At 45.6% G+C, this 23,976-nt stretch overlaps 11 protein-coding genes across 11 annotated transcripts; 6 read left to right on the top strand and 5 right to left on the bottom strand. All coding sequences in view use genetic code 12, as the record gives it.

Annotated features, from left to right (window-relative positions):
- Positions 1-372: 372 nt before the first annotated feature.
- On the top strand, positions 373-855 carry LODBEIA_P14370 (uncharacterized protein; the record flags this gene model as incomplete). Its single annotated transcript, XM_066971325.1, has 1 exon — positions 373-855. One exon carries the CDS (start codon positions 373-375, stop codon positions 853-855), a length of 483 nt encoding a protein of 160 aa, XP_066828375.1.
- A 1,864-nt stretch (positions 856-2,719) lies between these two features.
- Positions 2,720-4,378, top strand: LODBEIA_P14360 (uncharacterized protein; the record flags this gene model as incomplete). Its single annotated transcript, XM_066971324.1, has 1 exon — positions 2,720-4,378. One exon carries the CDS (start codon positions 2,720-2,722, stop codon positions 4,376-4,378), a length of 1,659 nt encoding a protein of 552 aa, XP_066828374.1.
- Positions 4,379-4,818: 440 nt separating this feature from the next.
- On the bottom strand, positions 4,819-5,247 carry LODBEIA_P14350 (mitochondrial 54S ribosomal protein mL43; the record flags this gene model as incomplete). The annotated part of the gene is made up of 1 exon (XM_066971323.1): positions 4,819-5,247. The coding sequence occupies one exon, from the start codon at positions 5,245-5,247 to the stop codon at positions 4,819-4,821; it is 429 nt and encodes a 142-aa protein (XP_066828373.1).
- A 1,035-nt stretch (positions 5,248-6,282) lies between these two features.
- LODBEIA_P14340 (uncharacterized protein) lies at positions 6,283-7,080 on the bottom strand (the record flags this gene model as incomplete). The annotated part of the gene is made up of 1 exon (XM_066971322.1): positions 6,283-7,080. One exon carries the CDS (start codon positions 7,078-7,080, stop codon positions 6,283-6,285), a length of 798 nt encoding a protein of 265 aa, XP_066828372.1.
- Positions 7,081-7,711: 631 nt separating this feature from the next.
- On the bottom strand, positions 7,712-8,872 carry LODBEIA_P14330 (uncharacterized protein; the record flags this gene model as incomplete). The annotated part of the gene is made up of 1 exon (XM_066971321.1): positions 7,712-8,872. The coding sequence occupies one exon, from the start codon at positions 8,870-8,872 to the stop codon at positions 7,712-7,714; it is 1,161 nt and encodes a 386-aa protein (XP_066828371.1).
- A 1,032-nt stretch (positions 8,873-9,904) lies between these two features.
- On the bottom strand, positions 9,905-13,783 carry LODBEIA_P14320 (uncharacterized protein; the record flags this gene model as incomplete). Its single annotated transcript, XM_066971320.1, has 2 exons — positions 9,905-13,665; positions 13,768-13,783. The coding sequence occupies 2 exons, from the start codon at positions 13,781-13,783 to the stop codon at positions 9,905-9,907; spliced, it is 3,777 nt and encodes a 1,258-aa protein (XP_066828370.1).
- Positions 13,784-14,258: 475 nt separating this feature from the next.
- On the top strand, positions 14,259-14,903 carry LODBEIA_P14310 (uncharacterized protein; the record flags this gene model as incomplete). The annotated part of the gene is made up of 1 exon (XM_066971319.1): positions 14,259-14,903. The coding sequence occupies one exon, from the start codon at positions 14,259-14,261 to the stop codon at positions 14,901-14,903; it is 645 nt and encodes a 214-aa protein (XP_066828369.1).
- A 97-nt stretch (positions 14,904-15,000) lies between these two features.
- On the bottom strand, positions 15,001-16,101 carry LODBEIA_P14300 (uncharacterized protein; the record flags this gene model as incomplete). The annotated part of the gene is made up of 1 exon (XM_066971318.1): positions 15,001-16,101. One exon carries the CDS (start codon positions 16,099-16,101, stop codon positions 15,001-15,003), a length of 1,101 nt encoding a protein of 366 aa, XP_066828368.1.
- A 183-nt stretch (positions 16,102-16,284) lies between these two features.
- LODBEIA_P14290 (uncharacterized protein) lies at positions 16,285-16,883 on the top strand (the record flags this gene model as incomplete). The annotated part of the gene is made up of 2 exons (XM_066971316.1): positions 16,285-16,315; positions 16,393-16,883. 2 exons carry the CDS (start codon positions 16,285-16,287, stop codon positions 16,881-16,883), a joined length of 522 nt encoding a protein of 173 aa, XP_066828367.1.
- A 592-nt stretch (positions 16,884-17,475) lies between these two features.
- Positions 17,476-17,856, top strand: LODBEIA_P14280 (uncharacterized protein; the record flags this gene model as incomplete). Its single annotated transcript, XM_066971315.1, has 1 exon — positions 17,476-17,856. One exon carries the CDS (start codon positions 17,476-17,478, stop codon positions 17,854-17,856), a length of 381 nt encoding a protein of 126 aa, XP_066828366.1.
- A 592-nt stretch (positions 17,857-18,448) lies between these two features.
- Positions 18,449-23,923, top strand: LODBEIA_P14270 (uncharacterized protein; the record flags this gene model as incomplete). Its single annotated transcript, XM_066971314.1, has 1 exon — positions 18,449-23,923. The coding sequence occupies one exon, from the start codon at positions 18,449-18,451 to the stop codon at positions 23,921-23,923; it is 5,475 nt and encodes a 1,824-aa protein (XP_066828365.1).
- Between the last annotated feature and the right edge of the window lie 53 nt (positions 23,924-23,976).

Genomic DNA, 23,976 nt, shown 5'->3' with positions numbered 1-23,976 from the left:
TTATAGATTTTGCAACTGGGTACTCTGGCTATACTTTTTTGAATACTGGTTAACTTGTGGCTAATGAGAGTCACACGGTCGATTGAACCCTTAGCGTAAATACATATATCCATGCATATCCGTCTGTACTGTCTGTGATTAGAACAAGGCTCAGCCTTTGTCGTGATGCGAATTTACGATGACATCATACAAAGATAAATAGATGAGGAAAAAGAAACAAAATGAAAAAAAGGGAGCCGGCTCTCCAGCTATCCGATAATTGATCGCAATTTATAAAAAGAGGACGATTTTTTATCTTTCTGTCATTATCCCCACATTTTCTACTACATCTATTAACGACAACTCCCCCCCCATATAATCTATACTTGAATCATGGTCATTGCACTTGCCGTAGCAGCAGTGGGAGTAGGAGCCGTGGCACTCCACAAGGAAAGGAAAAAGAGAAAGTTGAGAAAGCTTTCGCAAAAGGAGCAACAGCAATTCCAAGCTTATGAAAATGCTCAACGATCCCAAGTTTCAGGACGAAATTACGTACAACCACCACCACAACAACAGGGGCCGCCGCGGGTACAGCAGCAACCCGGCAGCAGCATGAGGAGCGACCGCAGTGGCAGCAGCCGGTCAAGTAATGCCCATGCCCATGCTGCACCGCTGCAACCACCACGTGCCCTGCGTCCGCATCCGCAATCGCAGCGCAATCATGGTAATGTGCCTTCGACACCGATGAAACCATCGACTTTTAGACCTGCGACGCAGAGAGTCTCGCATGATAGAAACACGCAAAGATCAAGTCGTCCGGAGACGCATAGGCCGACTGTTGATGAATATGATCCGCCACCTGCTTACACTCCATAACCGCAGATTCAGCATCCTTCGCTGCAAACATTTTTTATTATCATTTCATTTCTGTTCGTTATAGTTGGTTAGATTAGATTAGTTAGGTTTTGAAATTGCGCAGACCAAGAGAAATCTAGTGTAACTGGTGTGTCTATTGGTTGCATTTGCCTCTCTTTACTCTTTTCTGATCTTAGATCGTGGTTTGATTTGCTATTTGCGAGACCTTAAAACAAGTATGGCATGCTTGCATTGTTGCAAAGTTATGTGCATAAATACACACGGTAATATTGTCCAACAGCTTTTGAAAAAGAGGAAAACAATTTTGAAGTTTCTATCGAAGGCCAAGATGTGCGCCACATCAAAGGACTCGGAATTGACGACATCTACGTGTCACGCGCATCATTGGTCAAGAGAATGCAATTTGGTGTCGAAGAAGCGCTCATGAGCGTTATGGAAATGAACAAATAACACCATCCCTCTTTATGCCTATCGCGTGAGATGAGCAAGTTCTTCAAATCTCACCAGATTGTCACTTGAAATTAGGTACCAGTAGCAGTAGTGTGACCTGAACTCAACCAAAAGCTACCACTACCTCACGAAGAAATCAAAGCAATGAAAAAGTCACTCTGCTTATTGCCAAGTTGTCTCCATTTTGAATCAGGTCACCCTCATGGCCTCAAACAACAAGAGTCTACTGCATGCCGACCAGAATTGTGAATAGCGTATACGCCTTGAGCGCCACAGCGGCATTGAATCTCCTGGGCAACCAAAGCAATTTCAAGGAACTTGTTTCTCCACTAGTTTATATCTGCCTCTTTCTCTTGGCTAGCTCGCCTCGTCTACAGCAAACATGAGATATCAACCCCCACGAGATAGGCAACTGGGTTTAAAATCAAAAAAAAGAAAGGAATTGCAATTTTGAGTTTTATTAATTTTAAGGGGCCGCCATTCCAGACTGTGGATCTGAAATTCTTCGCTTAAAAAGACAAGGGGCCGCGGCCACTTTTAACAAGTTTCTTTTCTCTTTTTATCGCAATTACCCATGGGAAACTCGCCGATTTCAAGAATCCCTCCTACCTTCGTCCTCGTGTTGGCTTTGTTGAGCTTCGTCTATGCTATTGCGACGAGGCCTCAAAGGCTAAGCTATGCTTTTATGGATTGCATTTACAAAAGCAAAGGAGAGAGAGAGAGGAGGGAACGCCGTGGTTTTGTAAGTTCACGTGACTCCACTTTGTAAAACGATTGCAAAAACCAAAAAAAAAAAAAAATTAGTTTCGTTGAAAGAACATCGCAGAGAAGCGAGTATGGCTCTTATTTGTTGTTCTTCTCGAGAGATGGAGACCTCGAAGATTGATGACCGCGGGAGAGTGTTGCAGTCAAAATGCAAGTTGAAGCAGGAATGTTGTTCTCTTTTCGCCAGATCGATCTTGGGGCAACATAAGACATTAGAAAATAGTTTTTGAATATTATCTTGCTCGCCAACGCCTTTGTAGAGACGGTGGCTTCGTTCATGGTTACAGCGTTGAGCCAACGTAATTGAACCAAATGCCGTGAAAAAAAAAGAGGCCGGGCCAGGCTAAGGAAGTGCGCGATGCTTCCTGCTCCTACTACCATCGCCACTGCCAGTACATTAACTAAAAACGCAACGGTGCATCTGCCACAGTTTTTTTTTGGTTGCATTCTCTGCATAGGAAAAAGAAAAGAAACTTAAACGGTCTTTTGCAAATGAATTGCAGCAAGAAAGGTTTTTCACCAGAGGTGGTTAAAAGTATATAACACAAGCTGAATCTTCCCTCTCTCTGACCTCCCCCCCCATCCCACATTTTCTCTTGTTTGAACTATCAATTCACGTATATCCATCGAGTTAATAAGTGTTTGCGCAATGGGGTTTTCAAACATGTATAGTTTTCTGAGTCGTGCCGCGTCATCTGAAAAGAAGGCCGAGGAGAGCTTTGACAATATCAGTCATTTATCCACGGGATCAGAACATCAAGTGGGAATAGTGCAGACGGACCGAAATGTCAAGGAGATTGGGATAGTTTCAGCATCATTCCTCATGCTTAATAGAATGTTGGGAGCCGGAGTCTTTTCAACGGGGTCGACAATTTACGCGTTATCCGGATCGGTGGGAACGTCGTTGATGATGTGGTTTGCCGGTACCGTCATTGCATTTTCAGGTTTACTCGTGTACATGGAATTGGGAACAGCCATTCCAAGAAACGGAGGTGAGAAAAACTATTTGGAGTACATGTTCAGGAAACCAAAGTTTTTCGTCACGGCAATGTATGCATCATATGTGTTTTTCCTCGGATGGGCGGCAGGAAACTCAATTGTTGTTGGTGAATACATCTTGAATGCCGCAGGCAAGGAGCCAGGCCAATGGAACTCGAGAGGAATCGGTTTAGCTGTCATTACTTTTGCCTTTTTGATCAATGCAATCAACGTCAAGGCCGGTTTGTTTTTGGCCAACGCATTGGGTGTTTTCAAGCTCGGCATTGTCTTGTTCATCACCGTGACTGGATGGGTTGCCTTGGGAGGAGGAATCAAAACCAACAATTTCCAACCAACTGGGAACTTTCGCAACGCCTTCGAGGGTGAAAGTCCCACAGGGTTTGGAATCGTTAATGCCTTGTACAACGTCATTTGGTCGTATGTCGGTTACTCAAACGCCAACTATGCTCTTGGCGAAATTAAAAACCCAGAGAGGGTATTAAAGTATGCTGCCCCATCGGCTTTCCTTGGTCTTGGAGTCATTTACATGTTTGTCAACATTGCCTATTTTGCCGTTGTTCCAAAAGAAGAAATCGCCACCTCGGGCAGAATCTTGGCTGCTTCATTCTTCAAATACGCCTTTGGCGACAGAGGCGAAACCGCCGCTTCCGTGTTTGTTGCCTTGTCGGCATGGGCCAATGTCATGTCAGTCATTTTCTCGCAAGGTAGAATCATCCAGCAATTGGGCCGTGAAGGTTCGTTGCCATTTTCCCGGTTCTTTGCCACTTCGAAACCATTTGGTACTCCATTTGTCGGGTTGATGCAGCATTGGATAGTCTGCATTGTCACCATCTTGGCACCACCACCAGGAGACGCTTACAACTTCATCATGAATTTGATCTCATACCCATTGAATGTCGTCAACACCGCCATTGCCGGTGGCTTGATTTGGATCTACTGGAAGAAATACAAAGGGTTAACCGAATGGAACCCACCATTGAAAGCATCGTTACCTGTGGTTGTTTTCTTCTTCCTTGCTTCGTTGTATTTGATTGTTGCTCCATACATCCCACCCGTGCATGGCCAAAAAGTCTACAACGATATGCCCTACTGGATCCACGCAGTTGTCACCTGGGGTGTCTTTGGCATCGGTGTCGTTTACTGGCTCTTCTGGGTCAAGATTTTCCCATACTTTGGTGGCTACCGTCTCACCACAAAGGAAGTCTTGGGTGAAGACGGGTTCTGGAGGAACAAGTTTTATAAAGTGTCAAAGGATAGTGTCGATGCTGATGTTCCTGAAGAAATACAAAGTGCAAAAGTCGTTAGTTGAAATTTTGTAAGGGAAATTCCCATGTCGCATTTTTTTATTTTCAGTTCTTGTGGGGTATAATATATTTAATAGATGATTCAATTATGGTTTCAGCAGTGAACTTGTTGTTGTAAAAGTTGAGACTCGATATGAGTTTTGAGAGGGAGAGGGAGGGAGACACATAGAAATAGGCAAACACGAAATAAGGAAAAGAAGTGGAAAGTAGAAAGCTACTCCATTCTCTGTGATTGACTCTGCAGTCGCTGTCCATATGCTATTGCAGAACAAACTACATGCACACTCCTAAGCGTGCTTGCTTGCAAGGTTTCAGCAAGAGCATGGGCAGTAAATGCCAAAAAATCGTTCCATTCATTATCCCTATGTACAAAAACCTCTCATCCTATCTTTTTTCCTTGCCAATCAGTGGTGTCAGTGGCGTCTCCACACGGAAAACATCCTTTCTAAATGCTATATCTGTGACCCTTTGGTTCATGCATTGGAGACCACACACCTCGAACCGAATCATTTTGAGAAATGACCTTATGATTGCATTTGAACAACTCATTTCCAGTACGTTGAATATATTCATCGATTTTAGCAAGGATTTCGTGTTCTTTCAAGTTCTTAATCTCCACCTCCGTGACAGTGCGGTCCTGGTTGTTGTAGTGGAATATTAGCTTTGGGTGGCCCAGTCTCTTCAATATTTCAAACACTGTTTGAGGTTTAGATGCAGCCAACGTGTTTAATCGACCCGAAGTCAACAATCGACGGAGGCCGGTGGATGAACCTCCCCAATTGCAATATTGTAGCGTCAACTTGTTGCATGGGTGCACGTATGCTCCGACTCCGTTACGGGCTATTGAGACTTTCGGTATGGCCTTGACTGGCATTGTGTGTAGTAGTAGAAGGTTGACGACTTGATGAAGCTTGTTTGGTCGTACTGGCACTCTTGTGAGAAAAATTTTCGTAGATTTCGTTTGGTTGGAAAGTCGTGTGCATTTGGCTAAAATGTGTCGATTTGGTTTTTTTTTATTTTTGCAGCCATCGCCACAGAGTTGCCCAGTGGTCGAGTTGACTCGAGTAACTCTCAATGAAGTTGACTGGATTCTGCGGTCTTGTGCTTAAAGGGTACATATAAAGGAGAAAAAACGGATCCAGTGAATGAAGGTTGGTATGTCCATCTTCAGTGATAATTCATTTCCGTAGAAATTGGTTCCAATTCGGATGCAACTTCACTGTGACAGAATTTAATGAAATTCCGCTCCTCCAATCGCATCGTCGATAGTGGCCGTTTTCAATCTGTTTGCACTGTCAAGATCCAAGAGCTACTTCGAACATCTGCGATACCAGTCCCTCAAGGGTAAGGAGAACCTAAGGTGAATTTCATCTGCATCAACGCACGTGACACAACTACCTCTAGTGATTCCACTACCTTCTGCGTTGCCTTCCCTCCAGAGAAAAAAAAAATTGAAATATTATAATTTGAAAAAGTTAGTTAACCGCGCACCATAGTAGCCAATTGCCATATTCAGCAATTGGCGGTTGTCTCAAAATGTATAGATGTAACGAACAACCACCAAAATAAAAAAAAAAAATACACAGCAGGGAAACTTGCACGAGGGATCCGTCCCTCACGCCATGTGCGTTCAAATTTTCAAGTTTTCTTTTTTTTACTTCCTTATTCAAAAGCTGAGTCTTGAGATCAGAGAGAGGTGTTTTATATGGTCAAGATTAAACATTCAAATTACAATTTACTTATACAAGATCCCCTTTGTTTTTCCCGGTTGATTCCCAGCCAGTCATACATATATATAAAACGCCCAAGTGAAAAAATTTGTTCCAAAAAAAAAAAACAGATATTAAGAAACATGTAGTAGCTAGAAAAAACAAGCAAGCAATGAAAAGAAAAGACTTTTTTTGCCTCCTTAGTTTCTGATATCACATAAATTTTTATCAGAATTGAAACTTGTGATCACGAATTTTGATCCGTACGATGGTGGTGGTGGTGGTGGTGCCGCGTGACTGTTATCAGCGCGGATATCCCGCGATGCATCCGCATTATCTTCGAGACTCGAGCCCCGAACGTTACTGTCCTTGGCTTGTAATTTGTAGTTGACATTATAGAGCGGAGGCAAGGACATTAGACTGATGTCGGTATAGCTAGCCAAGGGGCTGCAACGGGTCTGGGACTCTTTGAAAAGCGGAGATTGGCGTGGACTTGGGTATGGGTTGGCTTCGACGGGTGGTAGTTCGGGCGAGGCTGGAGGCGACGCCAACAAGTCCTTGATGTGGCATTTCTTGATAGGAGCGAGGTTTTTTGCCGATGACGACGACGACAACGACAACTCGGCCGTTGGCGTAGCATCGAGTTTGCTCTGGTCCATCATTTCCATAGGAGGCTCAGCCGTGATTAGCTTGGCCTCGGGCCAACAGCACTCCAAAAAGTTTCTCGTGCAAGCCTGACATTTGCCATTCACCTTGTCCTCATCACACTTCTTCTTCCTCTTGCGACATGTATAGCACCCAGTCTTTGTTCTTCGTTTGATGGCGGAGGTGGTCCTTCTAGCAGTGTTACCAAGTGTAGCTTTTTTCGGCTTTGTGATTTTTTTCGCATGCTTCGAATCTGCTGTTGATACTTGCGAAACCGCTACTGCTGCTGCTGCTGCCGCGGGCTTGACTGAAATGTTCAACACCTGCTGGTAAGACCTATAATTTGTTTCCATCCTTGAACACTGGCGAAAGAAAGAAAAGAGGCAATAGAGGTTCAAAGTGTCAAAAAGAATAGGAAAATTTTTTTTTTGATTAAATAACAAAAGTAGTATGGAATTTGGGGACTGCTTTCTTACCGGGATTGCCATTAGGTTTTAGAAATAAATAAGTAAAAAAAAAAAGAAAAAGGGTGGACTTGATTCAGTTTAGAGAAGTTTACCGCGAGCGACACTCGTCTGTATTTTTGCATTTTGCATTTTGCCTCCCGCACCTTTTTTTTTTTTTTTTTTAATTTGGCCGTTTCTGTGCTGTGCTAAAAAAAAGTCATTGACGTGGGCACACATCGCACTACGCGTTACGGAAACTGTCCGCGAGAGAGAATGGAGCCACACAAACTGCAAAATTTGGAAAGAATCGCCACTGGCGTGTAGGTAGGGGTAAACTACAGTCAACGGACGCAACGTATCTTCTTTCGCAACGCAAGCCCCGGGAGAAGATAGCGCCAGCTTTGTTATCGAGGATACGAACGCATGGCTTCCTAAGCCGAGAGAAGGATACCCTCAAACACGCGGCTCCCCCTGGCCCTCTCAGTCTCTTTACTCGTACAACCTAAGAAAAAAAAAAAGTGTGTCCATTATTAACTACTTACTTAGGCTTGATTCCTTTCAAAGCTTGCTCCAAGTCCCCAGGACTATACTCCTCCTTGTTCAAATCCTCAAGATTGGCAATAGGGCGCTCGCCCAAGACACTGATTCTGTAAGCGTGCCTAACTTCACCGTCCTCAGTGTCAAATGTGGCCGTGTGCGAAACACCGCTGTTGTGAAACAAGGCAACCTTGTTTCTCTTGCCGGCTTCCCAATTCACTCGCAATTGCAAATCCTGGCTCTTTTCAATCACGTCGTACAAAAAGTTCAACATGTAATCGCTCTCTTCCTTCTTAAACTCAACGATTCTTCTTCCAAACGCGCGATTGACGTAGATTGATTTTTCACCGGTGATTGGGTCTAGTCTAATCAAGGGATGGATGTTTGACACAGCTTTTCTTCTCTCGACACCGCCTTGGTATGTCGAATTGGCAGCTTGGTCTTCGCTGGTGTGCAAAACGTGCAACCCTTCCAATCTCTTTTGCATAGCTGGAGATAGTCTTCTATAGGCTTCAGCAGTATCGGCAAAAACAGTGTCACCACCATCGCCACTCTCCAACACTTGGAAAACGGTGAATCTGCTTGGGGTCAACTCATAAGTGACATCACTGTGCCAGCCAGTGTTTGTCGTTCTATCAGAAAAGACTTTTTCCAACTCCCCCTTCTCTGGTCTTCTGTATGTAATGTGCAACTCAGGGTGACCTCTAGGGGAACCTGAACTTGGGTGGATGTGCAACGGACCAAAGTATTTGCCAAATTCAACTGCAAACCCGGGGCCGTGGCTTGCAAAATCCTGGTCATTGAACAACAAGACTTTTCTTTGTGCCAACAAGAGAGCCAACTCATCCTTGCCTGCATCGTTCAATTGGGATAGTTGGATCCCATCAATCTGAGATCCGAATTTCGGGGTGATTCTGGTAATTGTGTAGTCTTTATCCTTGGGGAACAAGTTGGGGAAACTTGGGTCGGCTCTGCTTGCAGGGTCGATGTATTTGTGGAACTTCAATGGCGGGTATTTGTGTCTAGGATCCCATGTTGGCAAAAACTCGGGGTATTTTGCCTGGTCTCTGTTGGTCTTGTTTATGACCAAAACACCTTCTTCGTCAACGTCATCAAAGTCCTTGTTGTAGTGAATATCCGAGTTACCAAATCTCGTAGCCATAGCGAAAACAGTATATGTGTATGCTTTTTTTTTTGTTTGAGTTGAAAATTGGAAACAATCCTCGTGAGTGAATAATGGGGTGGACGTGAGCTGAAATTTATATTACCCAAGAGGCGGCCCAAGCTGTTAGCATAAGATCGGGGACAATCATATGATCAGTTGTTATCGCAACATCCACACTTGGATATATTACCTTGCCTTGTGAGCCGACACTATCGCAATAAGTGAAGCCACAGTTGTAAGCTTTTTCCAACCCGTTGTGCATCAGCACGAACATCAACAACGAAGCTCGTACCAATTAGTAATCATTTACGCGCGATGATTGTCAATTTCACTACCCTCCCCTTGCTTCTCTTAACTCTTCTCAGTTAAGAGTGTAAAGTCAGTGTTCCTGGTAAACGGTTCTTAATTTGTAAAAATCTTGCACGTTGATTATCGAATGGGCAACAGGAAATGGCGGGGGGCTGATATCAGTTCTAAAGTCAGTTTTGCAAGTTTTTCAACCAAACAAAATGGCAAAAAAAAAAAAAAAAAAAAATCCTCCATGACTAGATAATCACATCGTGGCTCGCCACCATTAAAGGTCCAAACCCAGCTCTCAGCCGAAGATGTGTATCTCTTTCAAGTTGCTCTTGGATCGTCATTTGTGGGCCAAAAAAAAAAAAGACAATTGTGTGTGTAATAATCGGAAGACAGAAAAGGCCGACCCGACTGTGGTTACACAGTCATGATGTAATCAAAATTTCGCGGTCTTGCTAACTTTCTTCAGGTCACGAGACCCGAGCGCAAGAGGGGATAAAGAAAAAAATGAAAAACTAGGAAAAGGGTTATCTTGATATACACGTTAGGCAGTGCTCACTTCCCGCCGCTTCAGCAATAAATGAAGTTTACACAACCAAATACACGTCTCATTTTTTGTAGAAAATCCAGGCAGAGTCCTCGCCGAGCATAGAAGTGAAAACGCAAACACCGCCACTCAGAAATGGTTTCTTTCTTTTTTGCTTTTGTTTTCCCGCGTTGTATCTCGCAGACCTAAGCGTTGTCCAACAAATAGTTGGTGGCTGCTTCCAAGTCCCCATTTTGGTTCTTTAAAGCTTCTATCGCGGTGGTCTCATCGAACCCCATTCCGACTAGCTCTTGTACGGCGTAGTCTTCCAGGGGACTGAGATCTGAAGATTGCGCAAACTCTTCAGGAACAGCATTTTTAGCTTCGGAAATCTCTTCGTTGGGCCCGGCTTGCGCATGGCCAACTTCCGGTTGCGCGTTGCCAAATCCAGCAAACAATTGCTCCCACTCATCGTTATCTGCAACAGCACCAGTGATGGTTTCACCTGTTTGGTTGCCAAAGTCTGGCGCATTGGAGTTGGTGAATTGGTTGTTCAATGCAAAATCGTCCTTGTAAAAGTCCTCGTCGTACCCACCGTTATCGACTTGAGCAGCTTCCAAGTCGTCAAAGCCATCTTCAAAAAAGTTCTTGTCCTGAGTATTAGTGTCCTGTGTAGCCGGTTCAAGGTCGTCAAAATCTGCGCCTTCCAAACCAGAATCATCTTTTTTCACCGGAACAGTTGTTGTTTGCTCGGATGGTTGGGCTTGTGAGCTTCTCTGCTGCTCCTTACGTTGATTGAATTCACCTACCGCATCGTCAAACTGCTGAGACTCATCATCATCTTCTTCTTCAGACGAATCGCTTTCTTGGTAATCAAGCTCTCTGATTGGCGGGAACTCAATATTGTCGGGAGATCTAGCATCAGCGGAGTTGACAATCTCAAACGAAGACGACCCCTTGTCGCTATCGCGGCTTTCTTCGGGAGCTTGATCTATAGTTTCTCTGTCGGAAAGATCAATGTTGTCATCTCTCACCGACAACGCAGCATTATTTTGGACGCTAGAAGTCAAAGAATCGGTTCTTTGCACCCCCACGAGTACCCCGGGCATTCCCACCATTCCACCAGCAATTCCCGTGTTTGGTCCTTGAGGGAACTGAAACTCGGAGTTGCTGGGAGATGTGATTGGCGTGTCGGTTTCATCAGCATGCTCAGTGCTAACAGAGGACGTAGCATTAGTGGCGTTATCAGTTGGTTCTCCTCCCACCACCGGCAAATTCTTGACACCTTGAACGGCTCCTTTTTCTTCGGGACGGTGAATTGTTTCCGGAGCACTTGCCTGTGCTTCATTATCCGTGGTTGAAGACAGACCCAACGAGTGAGATACTGCACTTGCCACACTTGCTACACCACCGATGGTGGCTCCCAAAGCTGCGCCTGCACCGGCTAAAATCGCCGGACTAGAAAAGTCGGCGCTTGGTTTTGTTGGTTTGTTTTGGTGCAACAGTCTTTGTTTTTCCTCCAATTCTTGCTGCTGTTTCTCATGAGCAATCCTTTCTTTTTCGGCATTATCAATCTGAGTTTGCAACCGTATGTGACTTTCTTCGATTTCAGCAATCTTGTTCTTGAGGTCGCCGTTTTTCACAATCACTACTTGCACCTGAGATTTTTTCACCGAAAATTGGTTTTGTAAGCTTTGCTGTTCTGCTTGTTTGGTGGCAAGCTGTTTTTCGAGATCAACAGTCTCGGCGTTTAGTCCTGTCAATTTCTCCTTCAACGCTCCATTCTCTTTTTGCAACTCCTCGACGGCCATTTGCTTTTCGTGCAACTCGCTGGAGGTTCTATTCACTTTTGCTTCGGCAATCGAGGCCTCAGATCTCAAAGCCTCGCTTTCTTCACGTGCAGTAGCCAAACTGGCTTCCACTTGCTTTACTTGGGCCACTTCATTGTCATAGGATGACCTCAAGGTCTTCAACTTGCTCTCAAACTCTGCTTTTGCATTGAGCAATCTCTTGAGCTCCTGCTCGGCTTTGGTTTTCTTTTCATCCAACTCCTTGGTTTGATTGTGGAGGGAGTTGATTTGGTTCGACACATTGGCCAAATCCGAGGTCGCTTGCGACAACTGAGCAGAGTATTGAGGGTCTGCCAATAGGTCATTGCCATGGACTCCTCGCGAGTTAGCTACTGCTGCTGCTGCTGCTGATGGCGCGTCTCTTGGTGTCTGCTGCTGGGGCAAAGTTTCAGCATTGGTCGAAGTTGGTTGTTTCAGAGGCGGAGGAGGAGGAACACTTCTTAATGCATCGTAGTTCACAGTCCTTGGCTGATTTGATGCGTTTGACGATGACGCAGCCGAATCCACTCGAGTGGGTCTAGTATGATGTTGAACGTCCTCACCCAACAAGGCGCCCTCTTTCTCTTCCTCGAGCCTCGACGTTGGAGGCTCCGCTTGAGCCTGCATTAATGACTGGCCAAAGCTGGAAGTCGGCTTGAACGAACCGGTCAAAGTGGAGCGAACCTTCGGTACCGCTTCCGTATTGGTAAAGTCTGAGCTCGAGGCTCTTTGCTGCAACTGGTGTTGCTTTGTCGGGGCGACAGCTGCTGCTGCTGCTCCAGGTTGTGGAGAAGCGCTGCCGAAAATGTCAACCAAATCGTCGATTGAAGATTTGCCTCTAGTGGAGGTTTCCAGGGAGCGTGGTGGTTGTGGTGCAGAGCCCAAAGCGTTGTTATCGTTGTTATCGTTGTTATTGTTCTTGTTGTTTTCCTGAGTAAAAGGCGGTGGTTTAGCCGACGATCTCAAGGACGCGAGCAAGCTTTCTGGAACAATATTGGGCAAACTTTTTCCTGCAACTTTTCGATTGACCAAAAAAAGGGCAATGCCAAACTCCAACTTTGTGAAATTGCCTGTGTTTTGGATATCGGCCAAGTCCCAAATGGAAGCCAAGTCGTCCTGTTCTAATTTGGAAGTCATCAAAAACGATGCAACCTGATCTGGGTTCAACTGGCCCTTATTCTCTTTATCCAAGCTGGAGAAAATCGAGTCGTATTGTGCCTTCATCGCCGGAGTTGCGACCCATTCGTCAATCTGGGGCGGAGCTGATTGAGGAGTTCTAGCTGACCGGTGCACTGCAGTCGTCTGCTTCGAGCCAACAGAGGCATTAGATACTTGACGAGTTGGGTGTTGTTGCGGTTGTTGTTGTGGTGGGGGAGCTTGTTGATAGCTCTCAACCGACTGCCATATGGAAGCAGGCAAATACGGTGGTAATTGCTTCACATGCCCACTCAATAAGCCTTGGATCAAATGCATGGCAATGACAAAGGAACCCACGTCCAACGAGCCTTTGTTTTTCCGGTCCACCAAGTTCCAAATTTGACCCAAAATCGCAGTGGGAAGTCTAGCTTTGACAAAAATGTCCTTTGCCTGCGCACCGCTCAACTCTCCCTGAGTGGATCCAACTGTTCTTGCGTACAACTGCGAAAATCTTTGATAGTCTGCTTGTGAAATGGATGAAAATGGGTCTCGAGCCGATGAGGATGTGGGTGGAGGCAATGGTTGTGATTGTGACTGCGATTGCGGTTGCGGGGTCGAGCTTCCAGGCTGATTAGAAAGGAACGAGTTGCTTGTTGATTGTGGCTGAACTTGAGCTGGTGGTGGGATGGAAATGTCGGCAAACATTGGTAAAGGGCCAGGTACATCGGCCAAGCCGGCCTTTGGCTGCTTGCCGGCTTGAGCATAACCAATCAACCTCATTGCGTAGCAAAAGCAAAACTGATTGAGGTACCCCAAGTTGTTTTGATCAGCAATCTGCCATATTTCCCCGAGAACAGCTGGCGGCAACCCGGATTTCTCAAAAGTGCCTCGCGCCTTGTCACCTGTGATCACGCGGGTGTTTTCCGGATCCAAGGTTTTGAATAAGTAGGTGTACAACGACTTTTCTTGCGGCGTGAGACCTACTTTGAAATTTGTTGGCGCTTGAAGTTCGGATGTTAGTATCTTGGGGTGTTTTTTTTTTCTTTTTTTTAATCAACGATGGAAAAGGGGTGGTGGAGGTGTCGGCGGTAAGTATAACATACCTGCTGAAGAACTCATTTTTAAAAGTCCCCAAGCTTTCTCAATTTGCAATTTGCTGAATATCTATCTATTTTATTGTTTTTTTGATTGATCAATCTATATATGTTTACAACGAAAAGTTTTGATCAAGTCGGTGGTTTGAACCTCCCCGTTGGTAAAAGTGTCCGGATTTATATTTTTAGAGCAACGCTTTGACCTGACTTGACTTTGCTTCTGGTTCTCTTTGCACATATATAACTATGCTGTGTGCGGCTCGTGTCAAATATTGCCAGAAAAGGCAATCACACACACTGACACCTACACATTTTGTCCATAAATACACGACTAAGTAAATCTGCATTTTTTTTTTTTTTTCAAACCGCACGGAACGATGCTCTCTTCGATGAGTATTGAGGGGGAGAGAGGAACACCACTAGCCTTGATATCTTGTCTCATTATTCGATTCTCTTGAAAAAAAGTAGAATCGTTCCAATATTTACAGCCCACGGATACAATGAACAGAGGCAGAGGAGGTTTTAGAGGCGGTGGCCGTGGAGGATTTGGAGGTCCAGGAGGACGGTCGTTCCAGCCCCAAGGTCCACCAGAATCGGTACTAGAGATGGGTTCCTTCATGCAAGCTTGCGAAGGAGACATTGTGTGTCGCTCGATAAATACCAAGATTCCTTATTTCAACGCGCCCATATTTTTAGAGAACAAGACCCAGGTGGGCAAAGTGGACGAGATTCTAGGACCTTTAAACGAGGTCTTTTTCACCATAAAGCCTTCTGAAGGTGTCAAGGCGGAATCGTTCAAAGATGGCGACAAGTTTTATATTGGACCAGACAAGCTTTTGCCCTTGGAGAGATTCTTGCCCAAGCCAGCTGCCGTGGGACCAAAACCCAAGAGGAAGCCCGGTGCCGGCGGTGCTGGTGGCGGAAGAGGTGGAGGCAGAGGCGGTGGCCGTGGCGGTGCTAGAGGCGGCTTTTCAAGCAGAGGAGGTGGAAGAGGAGGAAGCAGGGGAGGCTTTGGTGGTGGCAGAGGAGGAGGAATCTCCAAGCCAAGCCGAGGTGGATTCGGAGGTGGTGGCAGAGGTGGAAGTAGAGGAGGATTTGGAGGAGGAAGCAGGGGAGGAAGCAGGGGTGGAAGAGGACGTTTTTAAAGGAAAATAAAGAAAGAAGAACAACACCAAAAAAAAAAAAAAAACGCATATACAATTAAAAAAAGGATTTCTGTACATTACAATCTAGTATTCTTAATTACCGCAATAAATTGCAACTTTCGAGGATGCTGCATCGAATAGCTTTAAACCCCGAATACTCTGAAACAAAGCTGTTCATTTGTGAATTGTTAAACATGAACCTTGGAGGAACCGGGAGGTCTCTTAGGCCTGCATTTTCAATCAAATCGTTGTAGTGCTGTAAGATCGCTTGGTTGCTGCGTTTGATTGTTTCTTCCGGGTGATCCAACGTCAATAGAGTTTTCGGCAAGAATTTCTTCAAGACGAGATCTAGCTTGGTAAAGATAACGTCGAATGGGATCCCCTTCTTGGTCAAGAGGTCTATTATGTGTAAGTCTTCCTCGCGCACTCCTTCAACTGAGTCAACCACCAATAGCACTTTTTTCAACAATGTTCTCTTCTCCAAGTAGTTGACCACCAACTCGCCCTGTTTGAGTTGTCCCCGTTCTCCGTAGCCGGGACTGTCAATAAAGCGCAACTTGTTGCCAACCTTGAAGCAGGTGAGCGTTTTCGTGTACCCGGCTTTGGCAGACACGTAGGCGAGCTGGTCGGCTCGACTCAAAGCCTTCTCGGGAGTCAATAGGTTATTGATGAGCGACGACTTGCCCGCATTGGTATAGCCCATGATCAACACCTCCGGTAGTGGTCGCAAGAGATCAGGCGTGATGCCAAATGTTCCCCTGGGGTTCAAATTGACATTCGACTTGTGTTTCAAGTTGTAAGATGAAGCATTTGCGAGTTTTTCCTGGCGCGCAGCCTTGAGGGCTTGGTACTTCACGTCTGGGATTTGGTAGTAGTCGGAGTTGACCCAGTCGAGCGAGATCTTGGAGTTGTTGAAAAAGGCTTGCGACTTGGTGATCTGGGCCAGGCTGAACGGCAGACATTCTTGGTCGAGGAAGATATCGTAGAGCACTTTGGAGTTTAACATCTTTTTCTCCAACTGGCTAGACTTTTTCGCTTTCAGCAGCAGTTTCAACCCATTTCGTTTCGGCGTTTTTACAACACTCTGTCGCGCGTTCTCTAGTGTGGTTTGGAGCGGGGCTAGCGAGTTAACCAAATAGTCTGTGGACACATGTCTTTTAACCGAAAGCTGGATGCAGCCAAAATGTCGAATCTTCATGCTTGGTTCTGTTCTTTTTTTTTTTTTTTTTTTTTATTTATTTTTTCAAATTCCCGTGATGTGATAAGACTTGCATTTATTGTATCGCCTGGAAACGAGAAACGTAAAACCCCCCGTTTCCTTGTTTATGCATGGAACATTGAAAAAAAAAGAAGAAAGAAACAACACAATTCAGTCAATACTATGGTCCACATTCGGTATCCTGTATTGATAGGTATGTCGACAACCGAAGGTGAAAACAAGAAAGAGAGGAAGAAAGAGAAAAAAAGGCGTAACTAACATTTCAAAAAGTCTTTATCCTCACACTCATTGGTGCAGCTTATTTGGGCTTTGCGCAGATTGAGGTTGTTCATGACAAACTCCTACATTTCGTGATCTTTTGCATTCTAACGGTTGAGTTCTACTTTATCTTCGACGCTCAGTTCAAGTCGCTCAAGATTGTCCGGTACCTCACGGTGGCTGTGTGCACTTTTGGAGGAAGTATCAGTCTGGAGGTGGTGCAGAAGTTTGTGAATAAGGAAAGAGTGTTTGACCCGTATGACATATTGTACAACATAGGAGGCAGCTTACTAGGGTTGGCTATATGCGTTGCTCATCTGAATTATAGAAAAAGTATAGCCAAGAGGGAAAGGTCAAGACACCTCCGGATGGGTGGCGGTGCTGGTAGCATTGAAGAAACCATTATGTTGGAAGATGAGGCTGGATATAATAACCCCAACGAGCAAGGAGAGAGTGGACGGAACACTCCTAGTGATAATGTCAAAGCTCAGATGAAGGATTGAAATCGATAAGAAAAAAATAAAATCACTTTCGGGGGGTTTTCCAACCTTGCTTGATGAAATGAAACATAATAGGCAAGGAAAGTCCTTGGAGAAAACTGGGGTAAAAACAGAGAAAAAGAAAAAGAACACCTCCCTCCTACAAAGCGAGGGAAGTGGAACTTTAGTAAGCAACAAACCCTCCATTCTTAACGCTCAAAACAGTCTTACATGAAGTTCATTACAGATACTTCGTAGAAGCAGTAGTAATAGTAGGAATTACTGGCCGTGTTTCTATTGTGTGGCAAGGTTGACTGACCTCTAACGATAACAGACAAAGTACTGTGGTCCAAGTGGAGCAATTGACTTCTTTTTTTTTCTTGTTGTTCTCTGATTATTTTACTAAGATTAGAAATACAGCAGAGATGAAAGAACGCGGATAAGCTCAACAACCCACTTCAGCATGTCAGTTTATACGCAACAACTCCGTGGTAACAGAGTATATAAGTTGACACGTACCCCATGTAATCGTCTGTAATGGTTTCTCTGTGTTTGGTAGATATCGAAATACATACATACATAAGTACACACATAGATAAACACCGACTTGTAAAGAATGTCTGCTACACCATTTTACGGGGGAATCAAGTCTTATGACATCCACACATACTGGAACAACAATAGTAAACAGCAAAGAGATTTTGCTTACGACTTGAGGGAGAAAGTCCAGAAAGACTTTGCCAAGGAGATAGCGGACGGGGATATTCGCATCTACAAGTTCTGGGACAAACCCATTGGACCGCACCCGATCAACATGTGGGAGCTAGATTTCAAAAAGCCCGAGGTTTTTGTCAAGATTGTGCCTTATTTTCAACTCAACCACGGGAAGTTGTCTGTTTTGATCCACCCAAGATCCGACCAGGGCGACCTAAAAGACCACACTGACAACGCTCTATGGCTCGGGCCCAAGGTTCACCTAGACACCAGCTTTTTGTAGACGGAGAAAAATATTTATACCATGTATATGCCATGTATATATACCATGCTTGTGATGCTATGCACTGCCAAACACGTGAAACCCGCCTAACGGCAAGGAACTCGGCGCAAAAAACCACCTACCCACACACGTTCTTGTTTCCCCCCCCCTCTCTCTCTCAGCCTCTGCCTCTCTGTTGTTGTGTTTGTTGCGTCTGTTGCTGTTTAACTCGCAAATTACGAGCTGAAATATGCCCTACAACAACAATAACAACAACAACATCAACACTGACAACACCAACAATACACTTGGAGACAACGAGGCTGGAAAAACGTTCTCCTTTGTTTTGTTGTTTTTTTAATTCTTTTTTTTTGGGGGCTTACCCTTCAACAGCCATCCGCCTTCGAGACCAACTCTGGTGGTCCATCTTGTGTGTTCCAAGCTGCACTTTCAACAACACTACTATAGACCATCGCATATTTATTTCACTTCCCCCAACCCCTTCCCCGTGTGTTGTTTTTTTTTCCATAGCTTCACACCTGCACCATTGCAACCAGTTTTTTTTAAGCGTATACCGCGGCAGCAGCATAGAAAAATTTAGCAACCAATATAGATGGACACGCCAACCTCGACAAGCACTCCTCCCCGGTCGTCGTCGCCGCAAGCCCTGGGTAGCCAGGGGACGCAGCACCAGCCTCTCAGGGAGCTGAATGACATTGGCAAACTCATCAAATCTGTTTCGGGAGGAGACCAGCCGCAAGATAAGCAACCAAAGCACCGGCATAACATTCGCAAAAACGCCTTGTACTCGGATGAATCGCCCAAGATAATCGGCAACCCTTTGTCGTTCTATAGCCAGTTTCTGGATCCCATGGAGTCACGGTATCACTCTGACGAGGAAGAACAAGAGTCCAATGCTGCATACGACCCAGAGCTTGACAATAATAACATTGTTTCCGAATTGGAAGGGCCAAGGGGGCCACCGGGACCGGAACAGGGATATGGGCGACTGGCGCCTCAACCACCACACGAGGATCTTCAGCACCAGGAGTCTGCTACGCTGCAGCAAAATGGGTCTCAGCTGCACGATGAAAACAAAGTCCCTTCTCCTGCTGCTGCTGCCTCTGAACAACAAGGCGCGAGGCGAAGCGAAACATCAACACCAAGAACAAGAGTACCATTTAGCCACACTCAAACATTCACTAGCTTCCTTCCGTCCATGTTCAGTAGACCCGGACAAAACCAGGACGATACAGGAGCAGAGTTTTCCACTCCGACGCAAGAGCAGCCGCAGCAACAGCAACAGCAGCATCAATATTTTGGTGATGCAAATAAGCATGAGCCGAACCGGTACCAGAGGATCAAGAACAAATTGAGATTGAGAAAACAGCGAGAAAGACGCAAGCCGAGTTACTTTGCCCACGATGAGCTCCACGATGAAACCGAAAAGGCGAGAAGAGACCGAGCTCTGAAGTTGATATCCAACTTGTCCTTGGGCGGCCCTGCTATCAGCTTGATGGGAGTTTGTCTTTTAGAGGACGAAAAGGGAATAGCGAGAGCGCCGCTCTTGCTAGCCTTATTGGGACTTCGAGTCTCTGATGTGTCGTCTAGCGATACAGTGGCAAACAGGAGATTCCGCATAGACTTGGAGTACGGCGTGGGCATTGAAAGGATGTCCTGGAGCATCGAAAGAACATCAAGGGAGTTGGCTATGCTATACTACCGGTTGAGGGTCCAAAACTGGTTAAAGGATCTTCTGGGAAAGAAAATCACGATTCCAAAGTACCCCATGCCGCCGATGAAACGGTTGGAAAAGGGCAAGACAACGAGCAGTAGGCTCAAAAATGTCATTGGAGACTCGCAATCACAAAGTCGCGTTCCCGCAAACACCAATGCTAATGCTATTGATAACGACAACGAGTCAGTCAACTCAAACAGGTCGGGAGTATCGAGATTGACGAGAGTTAGACTGTGCATTGGCAGCATCACCTCTGCTGTTTCGCGAGATCGTCGCGAAAGAGACCACCTAATCCAACTGGGGGGAGGAAACAGGAACCAGACGTATGTCAAGGAAGTTGAAGTTTACTTGAACGAGCTAAGTGACTTGGTCGATTTGGCTCCCCAATCAAACATTTTATTTGCGTTTTTTGAGATTTCGCCATTGTCAGCCTTGTTGAGTTACGAGTCAGGATACCAGGGCAAGCAAGGTGGAATCCACATAAGTGGCACAGCTAAAGGGCAAGGTTGGCGAGTAGGGCACTTTAAAGCAGATGATCTCAAAGGAATGTATGATCGACGCCTGGACAAGTGGATGCTTATTAGACACAGCTATATCACCTATGTTTCCAACATCAACTCGACAACGCCCTTGGAAGTGTTTTTAGTGGACTCTGACTTGAAAATCACCAGCAAGGGAACCCAGCTATTGGAAGATGACGGCAACGATTTTGACGCCAACTCGGTCAATCAAAAGGATTTGCAAGAGATTCAAAAGAAGGAGCATTCGCAAATATTTGCCCATTTGAAGATAACCCTTGAGAACCGGGAGAGAAAACTTGTTATCAACCCAAGATCAAGGGACTATGTGTCGTGGTTGGATTCTCTCAAGCAGATGCAGCACAATACAGAGTGGAGCCAGAAACATAGATTCGACTCTTTTGCTCCCGAGAGATCCAACTGTTTTGCCCAGTGGTTTGTTGACGGCAGAGACTATTTCTGGGCGGTTTCATCTGCCATGGAAATGGCTAAGCAAACTATATTCATTCACGATTGGTGGCTCTCACCAGAGCTTTATTTAAGAAGACCCGCCAACGGGAACCAGCAGTACAGAATCGACCGGCTTTTGCAAAGAAAAGCCAAAGAGGGTGTCAAGATATACGTGATCATCTACCGTAACGTGGGCACGACTGTGGCCACTGACTCGTTGTACACCAAACACTCGCTCTTGTCGCTAGACGAGGAAAACATTCATGTGATAAGGTCCCCCAACCAGCTCTTGCAAAACACTTATTTCTGGGCACATCATGAAAAACTCTGCATAGTGGATCAGACGTATGCATTTTTGGGAGGAATCGACTTGTGCTACGGAAGATATGACACCCCAGACCACGCCTTGACTGATGATTCGCACTTTGATTTTGAGCACTTGAGCTCGGAAGAAGAACTAACAAAGGAAAAATACCTCGAATTCCAGACTTTCCCTGGTAAAGATTATTCTAATCCTAGAGCAAAAGATTTTTTCGAACTTGAAAAACCCTACCAGTCAATGTACAACCGTCAAACCACCCCTAGAATGCCCTGGCATGATATACACATGTCTTCGTATGGCAAGATAGCGCGAGATTTGTCTAGACATTTTGTCCAAAGATGGAACTATTTGATTCGACAAAAGCGGCCCAGTCGTTTTACTCCCTTGTTGATACCGCCTCCGGATTTTCTTGATGAAGAAGCCGAGAAGCATGGTTTCCAAGGCAGCTGCAATGTCCAGTTGTTGAGGTCAGCAGGGAATTGGTCGTTGGGATTGAAGGAGCACGAGCAAAGTATCCAGAATGCATACTTGAAGTTGATTGAAACCTCGGAGCATTTTGTCTACATTGAAAACCAATTCTTTATCACCTCGTGTGTGATTGACGGGGTGGAGATCAAAAACAAGATCGGGGACGCCTTGGTAGATAGAATCATCCGTGCGCACAGAGAGGGGACAAACTGGAAAGCAATCGTCATCATTCCCTTGATGCCTGGTTTTGAAGCGCAAGTCGATCAACCAGAAGGCTCTTCCGTGAGAGTCATTATGCAGTGCCAGTACATGTCCATTTCGAGAGGTGAATCTTCAATTTATGCGAAATTACGAATGCGCGGCATCAACCCGGAGGACTATATTCAATTCTTCTCTCTCAGGAAATGGGGCAAGATTGGTCCCAAGAGAACTTTGATTACTGAACAGTTGTATATCCATGCAAAGTGTATGATTGTTGATGACACCTCAGTGATTATCGGGAGCGCCAATATAAATGAGAGATCCATGAGGGGACTCCGAGACTCGGAGGTGGCGGCCGTGGTGCAAGATCAGGAACGAATCGACACAAAAATGGACGGCAAGCCGTTCAAAGCGGCCAAATTTGCTCATTCGTTGAGGATGAGATTAATGAGAGAACACCTTGGCATTGCATTGGACGTGTTGGACGTTGTCGAGCGCCGATTCCAGAGAATCCAGGAGTTTGCCGAGACCAGCGAAGGGTTGAAGCATGCAACAACCAAATTCACCGTACCGGAGTATAGGCGTCTTTCCGCCATGGTGGAGATTGCCTCGCGGGATGTGCTCAACCAACGCGAGGGAACTGAAAGGTGGAAGCGGTACTGCGAGCTCTCTCAATTGGATGAAGAAATTGGCAATTTTGATTACGTAGAAGAACAATCGGATCTTCCTCCACCGTTGTTTTTGCCCATTTCATTCAACAACAGAACCGGTCCGTACGAAGCAAACAAGGGAGTTCGCGATAAGAAGAAGCACTCGTATGATAACAGGGTGCAGAATAGCGTTGAGCACAAGAGGGATGTTTACGGAAACGGTATCGACAAATACCGCTCGACATTGGCTGCCCAGGCCAGAGTCACCAGTGGGGAGTTTTTGAAATCGTTGTCGTTGGAAGTGATGGAGAGCATGAGTCCCAAAACTGCATTTATACCTGATGTTGAAAGCGTGAAACAGTTTTTGGAGTCGGACGATTCACTCATTGTAGAAGATATGGATGAAGAGTCGCAGCGGATAATCAACGAAAGAAATGAGGAGAGATGGCTCTTGTTGAAAAAGATTTCGTACTTGCAGAGAGTGGCCTCGAGAGAAGAGAAATTTGCTGGCCACGAGAACAAAAAACGTTGCGAGGCTGGATTAGAGCCAAACCCTTCGTCATCGAAGGAGTTATTTGAAGGCGACACAAGTGGAACAAACATTGTCGATGGGATCACCTCTAGCGATGGGGTTGGTTCAGATTACGCAAAGGACAAGCTGCAGGCCACGGTAACGTTGACCGACTCTGCAGTCAAGGAACTCATTGACGGGATGAGTTTGCCAGAGGCAAAAGTGAGCAATTATGTGGACCCCTACGATTTCGAAGATCCGATTGATTCCGTGTTTTACGAATATGTTTGGAACGAGCACGCTAGGAGAAACACCGAGCTTTTCCGCATGGTTTTCCACAGTCAGCCCGATGACGCTGTCAGTAGATGGTCCGAGTACACCAACTTTTCGAAATTGCAGAGTTCTTTCATGAAAGCGCAGGATGCTGATGCTTTTGCAAGGACTTTTAGCAACCCAAAGTCGGGGTCAGATGAGAATAAACTAGAAGCTCTGGAGATGAAATCGGCCAACAACGTGGTAAGAGAAACCCCGGACAGAGGTGCTGCAGAAGAACGACAAGCAAGAGGAGGAGGAGGAGCAGCAGAAGAAATAGAGGATTACGGGTTGTTGGGAAAAGTTCCCCCTAGCAAAGAGCACAGTAAAAGTACTGAAAACGCGGGCAAAAAGAGAAACAAGTTGGCGCGAAGGATGAGTGCAATTGCTGGCAACGTTGAGCAAAAAATCGATGAGCGATTGGAATCTTCTGAGTCCGAAGGTGAAGAAGAAGAAGAAGAAGTGGCAGATGGCGCGAGAAGAAATAGCTTGATGGATGAAAGGGACGAGGAGCCCGTTGCCAACGGTGGGCCGGAGGCGACTCCAAACGGGTTCATTCCGACAAGCCAGCAGCTGCACCTTGGACAACCCGCGCTGGGGGATGACACAACAACTGCTTTCAACAATGTCGAGAATGACTTCAGTACAACCGCGGTTGAAGAGAAGATTGACCAGAGGAACTCTAGTAACGGCGAGCTGCAGCAGCACGTGAAGAAGAACAGAGGAGGGGCGTTTTTAACACGGAGAAAAATCCAGAGCGGGGAAGCCGTCTACGATAAGGCTACCGCGGAAAAGTTTTTGGACGCCATCCAGGGACATCTCGTGTACTTCCCCACTGAATGGTTGAGCACGGAATTGAAAAACAATAACTGGTTCTACAACACTGATAGGTTGCCGCCGATGGAGATTTACGATTAGATCGTTAGCTAGAAATTTTAGATAATGAAGAGCCTAGAATTTATTTATGCGTG

The sequence above is a fragment of the Lodderomyces beijingensis genome (genome assembly GCF_963989305.1).
Source record: "Lodderomyces beijingensis strain CBS 14171 genome assembly, chromosome: 2".
NCBI classification, from domain to species: Eukaryota; Fungi; Ascomycota; class Pichiomycetes; order Serinales; family Debaryomycetaceae; genus Lodderomyces; species Lodderomyces beijingensis.
Note: the sequence above shows the minus strand (reverse complement) of the source record. Positions and strands in the feature narration are given on the sequence as shown.